The following is a 13,158-nucleotide window of genomic DNA, read 5'->3' on the forward strand; positions in this document are numbered from 1 at the left end:
CCTGAAAAGGTTAAGGGAACATTATACTTTTTTCTCAGAATTTTAACTCCTATTGTAAAATAAATTTCCTATGTTCCAAGTGTGTATAAATTTTGTGACGAACCCTGTATACTTTATCGTCTAAATCCACACGGCACTACCCATTTCAGAGATCATTATGTAAGTCGCGATTTCTACTGTAGTGATTGCATCTTGTGTGTCCGTGCTTACCCCCCTCCCCCCGTTCCAATCACCAAACCGCATTAGAGGCACTAACGATCTGTTTTGTTCCATTTAGAACCGGTGCATTTTTAAAGGAAATCGCAGGCAAGTGTCCCCAAGAAATAGCAAGTATCAACAAATAATGTGAAATGAATTATTCTTTCCGGAAAGGGTTTGACTTACAGCTAACACGAAAGATATCAACCAGGTCCATATACCAATACTAGATGAGTATTCAGCTATTTTTAAAATAAGAAAACGTGGGCATTGAGGCCGTATGTGAATATAATGGTCATAAACTACATCTGAAGTTGAAATGTGTAGCTTTCGTCGCCCAATTTTTCACTCAAACATTGCGTTTTGGTATTTTATAACCAAAGTGAACAAGATTTATAAATACATTCCGAACTATTCTTTTTCAAATTCACAGCATCGGGTTCTTTGATGCAGATTTATGTTCTGTTTTTCTCTATCCAAAACTTGATTCGGAGTGTATCATAAGTTGATCTTTATTTCGGCTGGAAAGTAATTTTAGCAGAGTATTAATGTTACAGAACCCGCTCTGCACTTAATTGAAACCAGGCAACAACGCATTGTGGCAGTTGGTGGGAAGAAAACACCATGTCAACCCACTCTTTCTTAGAACTGTCGTGAATACCGGAGATACAGACTTGGTTTCCCAGGATGTCTACTAAAATTCCAAACTGAAATTTCGTGACTTTCTTTACCAAACCATAAAATTTCGTAACATTCAAAAACTAATAACAGTGCCTAAAGTCTTTATCACTTCCCTATCTTATCTCGTTTCAAAGGCTGTTCCCTGGAGCTATAAAAACTTGATATCTTCTCACATCACTTTCAGTAATTCACTGTATATAGTCTTTTGTTTGGTAACTAACCAACAACAAACACTCAAAGCCATTGATCTTAAAATTACATATTTAAATATACACAAATTGACAAGTTCTTAGCAATCCTTTTAAAATGTCACACTCTTGTAAATAGTTGTACCGATGGATCCTATCTCGCTTTGAAGTTGGCTAATATTGTTTTATCCATTTTTGAGTTTTTTCGATCTCCTTCTGAAGTACTTCCACTCTAAGATATTGTACTTCCATCTTGATTTTGCTTTCGTATTCCTCCGTGGGTTTTTATGCATGTGATAGAAGCGTGCTTTGCTTGCGATTTGGTAGCTTCTAAAGCCGACCATAGACATTTTTGGCAGTAAATTTTGACGTTTTATGGAACAAAATTTTCCAGTCTTTATATTTGTACAGATAAAAAAATCGCGACCCAAAAGCTAAATTTCGTGGCTTTTTTGTAACTTTCGTGACCGATAGACACCCTGTTTCCGAAGTATTTTGTTTTCATGTTACAAGTTCATATCTACGGCTCCAAATTTAGGTTATAAAACAAATTCATGAAGCAATGTTCAGTGAGGAAAGTTTAACTATTGTTAATAATGCATACTTAAGGTCTATCTTTCATGTTTGATTTGTACGTCCTTTAATATTTTACTTACCCGAAATTATACGAAAGCAAACTTATTTCACGTTGGTATGAGAAGTATTCAGTTTTATCAGACTTCCAAACTATGCTACCCTCCGTCCGTCCGGCTGTGGACAGGTATCCGAGCAAAAATGGTTAAGATGTAGAAAAGCTGTCTTTTGTAATCTATTCAACGTCTCCTCCGTTAACGCTATTCAAACTGGAAGTGGTTAACATTAGCCATTTCCAGAACGAAAACTAACAGCGACATACACGTTTTCGCAGTCTAGTCAGCGTCTCATTACACCCGGTTCACTTTACCAAAACAGAAAGTGGTTTAAATTTACTAGTATTTCCGGTTTCAATACTGGTTTCTAGAGCACAAACATTGAGAGATTGAAAAGCGGTTTAACAGACTATACATCGCAAGAATGGAGTTTCATCTCTATTTTTATCCATCTGTTGAAAATCAACGATTCCTGGTAGTAACACTGATCGCATAATGGATAAAATGAAAATAGATATCGACAAGCAGTTCATATATATAAAACTGATTCAGTACAAGAATATGTTTACTCTCTGATTGTATTCCTCTATTCCATCCGGAAGTGAGACATCAATTAGCATAAAAATAATGAAATCTTGCAACAACAATCGAATACAAGGTTTTTATTTTCAAAATGTTTTATCACATGAGTTATGAACCAAAAGCACATTAGTAGAAAAACTCAAATGATAATTTCATGTAGATATTTATTATCATTTTATTAATATCCACAGTACTAGAGGAAGTGCAGAACAACTCCCTTGTTCATGTACTCTGTTCCTTCAACAGTTCTGGAAGTCTTTCAATTAGATTCTCCCAATAAGAGAGAAAGAGAGAGAGAAACGAAGTAACTATTTTTACTAAACAAGTGAGATTTGAGAGGTTTTAAAAAATGCATTATTCTTATATAGTTTACAATAGCTTAATAGAATCCCAAAAACCAGAAAAAAATATTCATAAGCCATGCTTCTAGAATTCAGTCTTCCAAAAAACTTGTTATATAAAAATTAACCTCTAATTGTGTTAACAATAGGAACAGAATACAGGTATTAATAATACATTCATTCAACTAGGTAAATATTCATTTCAACATTCTGCAGAAAGAGAAAACACTGTCTATATATTGCTTTCACCAACTCCTGTATTCTGTACAAAATGTACATTATCATCATTGTGTTAAAAAAGGCAACATGGTTCTTTTTATCATTTCTTAAAAAAATTACAGATACATTATTAGGAAACTGGACAACAAGAGATACAAGTTGATTACTTCTACATTATAGAGCTTTCATTATGAAAGCGCAGCTGAGGAAAAAACATGGAGCACTATTTACATAAAGCACCAATCAATCGCTGATGGAAGGCTGGACGTAACGGTCGATGGCACAGCTGGCCCCTTCCCCAACCAACCCTCCCACCTGATATGTTCTACTACCTCCAATACAATTATTAATATATTATTATAACGAAGTGAAACTGAGAACAAATGCTAATCATCTTAACTTAATACTTTAGAAAATATCATTCAAAAAAGTTGAAAAGAACTTGGAAATACAAAATAGTACTCTGGAATGCTACTCAAAATGACAGATGAGATGATGAGTATAATAAGTATATGGTGTTTCCAAAAAAAATATATATATATATTACCAAACACTTCCAAACAATAATCAAGCCCTCCCCTTCACTCGCTTCATAAATTACTTCTTTAATAATCTTACATTTTTTTATTCATTATTTGTCAAAGTAAGTCCAACGCAAATGAAGATACATGTATAAAAGATCTACAGTATAAAGTCTCTACTGCTTTAGAAAAAAATCTTTCCAAGGCCACCGTAGAAACATTCATCCATCACAGGCATCGGGAGGGGGAGCCACTCTACATATTCTCGAATTGGTCCACTCGTCGCTTCGTGTTGCCTTTGCGGATCTCCCGAAGGGTTTTGTACTTATCTCGTCCCTGTCGGACGTTCTCCCGGTGGATCTTATCCATGTGAGTCTCCTTGGTTTCATCCCGAGTCTGGGCCAAGTCCTGCTTTAGAGCCTGAAAACACAGTTAACACATTACTTCCACTATTTTGCACAAGAATTTTGCTTCTAACTTCCTGAAAACTTTAGTTTCATTCAAACATACCTTAAGAATGAATATATATAAACTACAGATCTGTCAGTGTGCAGAGGTAGATATCTTACGTATAAACGCCTAGACATGTTCTTCCTTTTATAGAATGCTCTTTCGCTCAAATATTAATTGTGTAAGAAAAGAAAAAATATTGGTGAATACGTGCTGCACGTAAAGTATTAACTCTTGTTGCTTGATGTGATTACCAACATTTTTAACCTCCTTGTTGTGATTATCAACCTCTGATAAGCAGCTTGTTCAGTAATATATTACTTATTTAAATTCTGAAACCCTACACTCAACACGTTTCGGAGCAAGCTGATTATCAGCAGGTGAACGGAATAGACAGGAACAGAAATATTAGGACAACCTAGGTTCTCTTATTAATCTTTAGAAAGAAAAAATCCGATTTATCAACCACTACAATTACAATATTTCCTGCACGCTCTCCCAATTTTTGTAACAAATTCGGAACTGTACTCCAACTTTTGCCCAAATTTAGACACAAGACTGCTAAAACTGCTAGAACTACTGTTCACAATTCAGTTGTAAAAAGAATTGAGCATGCAGGCAAAGCAAAACAACCTAGCAACTCGGCGCAAGAGCAACAGCTGATGCGCAGAAAATAGAAGCAACGTGATTGAAGAGCTTATGAGTTCATGAGTTTAAACCTCTGAAATACATAAAAAGAAATAATACTGCCTGAAAGCTGTTAGTACAAGTGGTGCCCTCTTACTTAGAAAACTCGCTTCAATGAAACAATTTAAGTCCATTGACATTGTTTCTTACTTTCCACCATATTACTGAAATCACTGCTTTAAAAGAAAGAGAAACTTCGCATTACAACCTATGTGGGGGGAAGCAGAGTTGAGCCATGAGACAAAGGACTTGAAACAAGTTTCATCACTGAGGATATGCTCTTTTTGCAATACAGGGTGGCCCAAAAGTAGGTATACACTCTGCATTCATCAAGTATAACATTCTCGTTTATGGGGTTATTTGCTTCGGCTGTTCCGTGCTTAAGGTATAAGTAAAAAGACATTAAGAACAACTAATAAAGAAACTAAGTCTACCTGATGGATAACAATAAGAAATGACAAAATGCAATGAGCTGATCAGTACTGCACTGTATACCTACTTTTGGGCCACCCTGTATATAAAGATTACCAGCCCATTTTTTAGAGTACGTAAATAACTTATTTAATCCACTCTCAGGGCTCATAGTGGTCTGGTCTCTTGTAAATAGTTGAAAAGTGACCAAAATCTCATCATGCCCTTCCTTTGTCAATTCTCTTCACCTCTGTTGTTTTGTTTCATCTTTTCTTCTTTACTTCTTTTTGAGCTTCCTTCTTTCTTAGGTTTTCTCTGTTGGCGCAGAATGCTGCGCATATCATAGACCAAAAGGAAAAGGAATGAAGACGTACTAAAGGAAGCTAATTAAGGATGACAGATCATGAAGACAATAGGAAAAAAGAAACAGCATGCTTGGCCATCTTATTCGACACTGATTGGATCACTGTGCTGATAGAGGGAAAGGCAGAAGGAAAACTAGGAAGAGGAAGACTAAGGATAGAATATCTAGATGCAGCTACCAAGAAGAGGCCTTATCAAAGTATAATACAGCTCTCCCAAGCGAGAGAAAAGTTCTAAAATTTCCATGTTGCCCACCAACCTAGGGTTGAGGTGAACAAGAAGTAGTATGCTTTGTAGTTACGGTAAGCAGACTTAGCAGGTGTAAGAAGCTTCTGAGTAAGTGGAACCAGTTCTGGCCTATTTCCGAATTTCTTCATCCCAGACATTATATTTAACTTAGCATTGAGAGCATTCATCACCTACTCTTAAGAAGAACATACAAGAAGCATAACACAAGACGAACATGATGAACCACACAAACACACACACACACAACGCTGAGCGGAGCGTTAACTATTACGAGAGAAAACTAAAAAAGACTATTATGATAGAAGAAAGAATAGACACAGAAGGGTTCTCAACCCCACCTTGAGAGCTTAAGCATCCACCAACGATCCACTGTGCTTTAGAAAGAATAAAAGCTGAAGTGAGAATAAAGCTGATTGTTTTACATATGGCAGCAAGTACTGAAGCTTTCAGAAGAGTAATGAGTAACAAGTTTCTGCCTTTTTCCATTTATTTTTATATTTTTTCTTAGAAAAAAAACTGCGAATGCAAAACATAAATCACACGAAAAAGTCACTTTACCTCCCAAAAAAGTAACTTTTAGTGACAAATTTGATAAAAAGTAACTTTTAGTGACCAACTTTAAAAAAAGTAACTTCGTTTTATATATATATATATATATATATATATATATATATATATATATATATATATATATATATATATATATATATAAAAAAGTGACTCACTATGAGCCCTGCACTCTGAACTCACCAATGCTGTGTTCTGTATGTTTTGTTGCTTGTACTTTAGGCGACCTGCATATTCCTCAGGGACGCTTAGAAATCAAAGGTTAGATAATTTTCGATACAGTGGTCTCCCAGGTTATGATTTTTTTAAGTGTTGTAACTAACAATACAGAATGAAAACAACAACATTTTTAAAGACAAATACGCAACACTACACAAAACATAATGAGGGCTACAAGACACAAAAAGTAGATAAAGTCTTTGAACACAACTCCTACCGACCATACACTTAAAACCACTACTAGGTGCGTGGAATTGTTGTACAGGCATGTGTGCATTCGTATTCCGAAATATTGCCCGCATGCCAAGGAAAAAATGTTTTACAAAACTTGTGCGTAAACCATGAACCCACTATATTACGGAACGTATATTAATATAAAAGGAACACGCTCGCCTAAAGTATAATTAAAGATTTACGTTCTAATCCTGAACCGCAAGCTTTCTTTTATGCTGGCATATATAAATACCTATAGTTTAAAGCGAAAATATAGCAGCATAGAAAAATTTCAGTAGGAACGTCCTACTTATGATAGAAACATATCTCCTTTCATATAAATTTATTCTCCATGATTCGTTGACTATCCTTTCTAAGGTACCCGCGTAGTCCCTTAAATAATTATATAGGCAACAAAACATTTGTCAGGTTTATGACAAGTCTGGGAACTATTCTGGTATTTTTGCTCAAAACTGACAAGCCACACGTGGCAGTGTGCTTACATTCCAGTCCTGTGATCTATCTTCCTCATTAACAAACCACGTGTTAATCCTTTCATAGTTTTAGAGTTTTTCTATGTCAATGTCTCTCTTCGTTCTGCTCACGTCGACATTTCGAACCTTTCAGAAAGTTACGACAGAAGAGAGACTCGTGGAAGTCTCAGAACACTTACTCATTCTTCGTTTCGCGACAGTTTTCAGCCCCACATACTATCACCAGAGGGCTTTACCTTACCGCTCACTCAAATATATTACAAAATTGAGTCCATGGGTGGGTCTTTTATTATTTTAATTAATGACTTTTGCTAGAAACTACCTTTAAGTCTAGTAACCCATTGATACAGAACTAGTACAATGAACTCAAAATGGGCATTACCTTTAACTGATCATGCAGACGCTCGTTGCGTTCCGCCAAAGTCCGCCGTTCCTCCACGGGATCGACGATGTTATCATCCGTAGCAAGGTCTCGGCTGACGTCGCCGTTAGGAAGCTCATCGTTCTCATCATGTTCGTTCTCCTGCACGTGGTGGTGTTGAGGAGTTGTCGAGGCAGCCAGCAACGCTTGATTCGCTTCTTCCTGCTTTCGTCTAGCCTCCTCTACCTCTTCCTAAAAATAAAATAAAATAATAGTACATACATTAATTAACTATAAAATTATTCTTTAGATGGCAGGAGAGAAAAAAAAACTTAGAGGATAGTGTTTTCTAATTACATTACAAAAATACGTACCAGAGTTTCCATTCAGACAAATTTGTCGATTATAGTCTAGCCATAAATACAGTTACAATTGAAAAACTGAATAACGCAATTATGACAGATTTTAATTTGCTTTGTGTAGTTATTCTTACATGTATTCAATACACACAGCACTAATCACTGTTCGAAATAGTCACCTTTTGCACAGACACAGGCTCAGTCGGCGTGGCCACTCGTCTATGGCGGAACGGATGACATCCAGGGAAAAATCCGCCACTGCTACCACAAAGGAAAAGGAACGCTTTAAACTGTCATTGATGGGGTGTCACCTCTTCCAGATGATACCCTCCAGCACTGACCACAGTCGGTAGTCCAGAGGGTTCAAAAGTCCGGACTGCTACTGGACCAATCTTCAAGTGAAATGAAGTCAGGGACATGACGCTGAAGCCATCCTTAAGTGGATCTGGCCTTGTTGGCGGAAGCAAAATCCTGCTGGCCTCGGCGATAAGCCCGTAATCCAAGGTCCTCGGATAGGAGCCTGGACATTGACAGTTTCGAAATGCTCATTTCACAGGCCATGATACAATGCTTCCTTACCGCATTTCTCCACACACGAGCCGCCACCACTTTTGTGGCTGTTGGAGTCCTGACACTGGCTGGACGACCCGTTCTCGGACAATCTTTCACAGTTCCCGGTTTCATTGAGGTACTCTATGGTACTATACGCAAACGTACGACTGATTTGGAGCTTTTGTAGCGTCTTGAAAATGTCACTTGCAGATTGTTCAACTTTATGTAACGCTATCACGGCAACACAGCTTTTATAGTGGCCCCATTCCATGGTTCCCACCTGCAGCTCAATACTTCCTCTTTCACAGACAAGCACACAATGGTTCAAGGTTTCCGTGAAGACACTGGCGGTTCTTTCACCGTCCCCCTTCCGGATGTACAGCGTGCGTCAAAAGTTTGTAACTATTTTATGATTTTATATTTCTGGGCTTTCGGCATCTATGGCCATGTCTACCCGTCACGTATGAGGGATGACGTCCCTCGACGACGAGCACACTATCCGGGGAAAGAATGAAGCGGAAGCGGCCTGGGACCTATATGTTAGGTACCACCCAGCATATGCCTGATGTGAATGAGGAAAACTTCATTCAGGATGGCTGGCCTGAAAAAGCTTTTTACATTTTTTCGACCGAGTGGCCCCACCGGGAATCGAACCCGGGATTGCTCGCACCTAAGGCGAGAGCGTTTGCGACTACGCTACGCGGGGCCACAAACGTTTGTAACATTACTTATAGATAGACTAGACTACACTCTGTAAAGAAAAAATAGCGACACCTCAATTCTCAAGGTAACTTACACAGAAAACCATAGTTGCAGCCGGCTAGAAGAGGAATAGAAGGAAATTATGAGTGTGATAATTCATTTCTATTATCTGTGACACCTATGGTGTTTTGGCGCTTACTAATTATTTATGAATCAGTAATATTCTCTCCAGATGGCACCTGAGAGCGTCTCGTAAATTATTGGGGTGAGAATTCTGCATTGCATTTGTGATGTGTAGGCCTAGGTAATTAGCATTTTGTGATTGTTCTATGCTTTGTAATTGTTTGAACAGTGTCAAGTGGCAATATTGTTGTTGTGCAGTGTTGTTTTTGTATGAAATTGTTGCTACATATGAACTGTAAACAAGTATGATTGGTAAGAAATGTGACTTGTCGTCACATGAACAAGACATACTTCTTGCTTTGCACAGCTAAGTTACATCTCTAAGGGAGATGGTTGGAATACTCAGAATTTACCATTCGACGGCAGAAAGAGTAATTCACAAGCAAAAATAGTATAAGAAATCATCCCTTCGTCAACAGTGTAATAGAAAAAAGAAAGCATCACCCAGAGCTGATCGCCAAATAAAATCAATGCCACTGCAGAATTAAGTAATGACTTTCCAAAAAATCGTTTCGATCTTGGAACTGCAGTCAGTCGTACGACTGTATTGTCTTAACTGTATGAGGAGCATATTACGAAGAAAAAACCGCCTGCAAAGTCGAAACTAGCAAAAACACTGAAGACTTCAACGCGTACGTTTGTGAGGCCATATGCTACTTGGACTTATGACAACTTGAAGCATGTTGTTTTCTCCGTTGAAAAAGGTTTAGAATAGTTAGAAACGATAGTGGTGTGAAGTTGTGGATACAAATGAGCGAGAAATTTGATACGGATTTTGTTTAAGAGATGCAAATATTCAGTTACTGAGTGATGGTATGGGCTTTCTTCACTGTCAAAGACATCAGAACAATGGATATATGTGAAGAGTAATTTGATGTACAAAAATGTCTTCAAATTCTGGTACGTAAAATTCTTCAAACAGCTAAAGATAACTTTCCTGAAGAAGATATGGACTACTTCATTTTCCAGGACGTAAATGCTTCATGTCAATGAACGAAAATCGTTAAAACGTGGTGCAAGAATATGACTATTCAAAGACTCATGTGGGCTCCAAACTCACCTGACATGAATCCAATTGTAAAGTTTGGGTCGATATGAGCAGAAGACTCAATAGACTCAATAGACTCAATCTCGGATAGAATGGAACTAACGGAACAGATAATCCGGGAGTGATTCCATGAAATCAAGGTTGCATTTTGCAATAGCCTTGTCACCAAAATGCCTCTACGATTCCCCCGCAAGTCCTATAGCCCATGGTCCACATACGAAATCTAGTTTGATGTATTGTACCTCTCAATGTTTGTACACAATATGTCTTACTCTTAAGAAATTACGTTTTTTGCTTTGTGCTATTATTGTTGATTTTTCATACTTTTATGTATAATTCTTCCCACAGCCGTTTTTGCTGAAAACACACATAGCTACTAATATATGCATATAAATTCATTATATGCATATAAAAAACCTGAAACTGTGGAGCAAGTATTAAGAATGAACTGCTCATTAATAATATGCATTGAAATATTATCAGCAATTCATGTAAAAACTCATATTCGTTAATGTATGTTGTGAAAACTATATCCGAGGGAGTGTCGCTATTTTTTCTTTACAGAGTGTAGTCTATGGAACTATTTATGCATGTTACTACTGATTTCCAATAGGTTATTTTCGGATGAAATATTAATACATACAAAAAAAAAAAAAAAAAAAAAAAAAAATCATCATATGCATATGTAGGTGAAATAACCTAAAGAATAATAAACACTGAAATTCGGCTCATCTAGGTGTACTTCAAATGTTGGGTAATTATTTCTCGCAGTTTTCAACGAATATACAACACTAGTTTAGAAGTTACTTCATGTTTCTGACAATGATACTACAGAGAAACAGGAACACATGAGGGTATAAATGTCAACAAGTGAATAATGAAGGGAATACAAGCACAAAGTCTATGAAAATTAAATCTGGAGGATTGTAGATTTTGGAAGAAACTAAGTTTTCACAGAACAGAATAAACCCAGAGGATGTTTTCTTCTAGTCCCTTAAATCGGCAGAGCATGAGACATTGCAACGCTCTGTACTGATGTGATAGGAGCAGAGTGAAGGAAAGAAGCTAACAGTATTACTATCATTTACAGTGGTAGCAGAGAATAAGGTCAAGAACAAACCTGCAACCGACGTGTTTCTTCATCCTTCATCTCGACCTCCGTCTGGATACGGTGCACTTCCTCCTGTTTCATCTTAATTTCCTCCTCCAGCTTAGCTCGCTCGGCAGCTTCCATGTTCTTGCTTTCTTCTAATCTCTGCATCATTACCTGCAATAATCAACACGTTTTAATTACTGGCATTAGCATCAAAAAAGGGAGGGAGAAGAGGTAAAACAATAGTATTTAAAACGCTCAACTACACGAGCATCTGAAACTAGTTCTGTTAATAGTTCCTATAAAAACTGTGAATTCTACTAAACTGTCTCAAGGCATGCCTACCAAATTGAAAGGGAAGTTTTTCTCATTAAAGGGTCTTATGAATAAAGTGGAGCAAGGTGAGCATGCTCCAGTATTTGTGGAGTTTACTCCTTTTGGTATGAATAAAGAGGAGCAAAGAGAGCATGCTCAGGGAGAGGTTACTCAGTGCTGGAGCTTGGTCTGAAAACTATCGAGCATGCTCACATTTCATATGAATAAAAAACAAGTTCGTGCTCGCACTTCGGAGTACTGTCTCCAAAAATCTGGAGTCACCTCATTAGCTGACTCAAGCCGTGCAGTGAAGGTGTGTTGTGAAAATGGCTGCATTCATGAATTTACAACGACGTAAAATATAACTTACAAGGAGCGCAGAAACACGTGGGAAGTGGACTATAAAACTCTGATCGCTTTGATCAAGAAAACGTGGAGTGGTTGAGTGATTATTTCCTAGGTGCAACAAATGAAACTAGAGGCGGGGCACTTACTAACGAACAGAGAATGCGAATTTTTTTGAGATATTTGAGTGATCCAGGGCTACAAAGTGGGGTTGGGGAGGATATAGGTGTGGATCAGAGTACGGTGAGATTTGCAAATGTTCTAGACAAAATAATCGAAAAGGCTCCCCTGTGGATAAAGTTCCCAACAACTGTTGCTGAACAACAGGCAGAAATGAATAAGTGGCGCCAAAAATACAATTTTCCCTTTGCCATCGGGGTCATCGATTGCACACATGTGGAAATTAAACGACCTCATATACACGCGGAGGAGTACATAAATCGTAAAGGACGTTTCACCTTGAATGTTCAAGCCACTTGTAATTGTAACGAGGAATTCACGAGCGTTGATGCTTCCTGGCCAGGTTCGGTGCACGACTCCCGAATATGGATGAATTCAGCTGTTCGTGTGGTCATGACAGAAACCAGGTCAGGAGCCTTGCTTCTGGGCGATTCTGGATACGCCATTGCTCCTTGGCTTATGACTCCTTTCCAAAATCCAGCTACAGAAGGAGAAAGAGAATTCAACAACTGCTTCAAAGGAGAACGAGTTATAATAGAAAGATGCTTCGTCAAGTCAAGCAGCGATTCCCTATACTGGAAAATAAAATACGATTGGCGACCAACAAAAGTGCCTTCGGTGATTCTAGCCTGTTTTGTCCTTCATAATGTGGCTAAATATCTGAAAGACGGCGAGTTTTACATTGTTGAGAGAGCGTTTGAAGACTATGACGACATGGAAGAGGATAACGAGGGCATCCCGCGCGTGAGACAACGTGGGCAACAAAGGAGAAATTAAATTGCCAGGATGATAATTGGTCATTAAAATGTAAGAACTTTCATGAAAAGTACAGTTTATTTACAGTAGTAGTTTGTCAAATACTTGATATAAAATATTCATGTTATACTACAGACCTAGTAAACCTTATAAATCTTATAGCATCTGTGAGGTTTTATAGAAAAGTTCAACACAAATTTCTTGAAATAAATGTTTCTCTCTTTTTTTTTGTTTCATTTATGTCTGTTGACA

General features: G+C 37.6%; 1 protein-coding gene across 3 annotated transcripts in view; it reads right to left on the bottom strand.

Annotated features, from left to right (window-relative positions):
• Positions 1–2,425: 2,425 nt before the first annotated feature.
• Positions 2,426–13,158, bottom strand: part of Moe (moesin) — a 136,961-nt gene continuing 126,228 nt past the window's right edge. For all 3 annotated transcript variants that reach the window (XM_081732667.1, XM_081732670.1, XM_081732664.1), the window contains 3 exons: positions 11,338–11,484; positions 7,395–7,625; positions 2,426–3,779 (listed from right to left, as the gene is read on the bottom strand). In XM_081732667.1, the coding sequence (XP_081588793.1) occupies positions 3,615–3,779; positions 7,395–7,625; positions 11,338–11,484 (543 nt within the window). In that variant the 3' untranslated portion in view covers positions 2,426–3,614. The remainder of the gene's footprint in view (positions 3,780–7,394; positions 7,626–11,337; positions 11,485–13,158) is intronic.

Source organism: Thermobia domestica, chromosome 1 (genome assembly GCF_964235325.1).
Source record: "Thermobia domestica chromosome 1, izTheDome1.hap1.1, whole genome shotgun sequence".
NCBI classification, from domain to species: Eukaryota; Metazoa; Arthropoda; class Insecta; order Zygentoma; family Lepismatidae; genus Thermobia; species Thermobia domestica.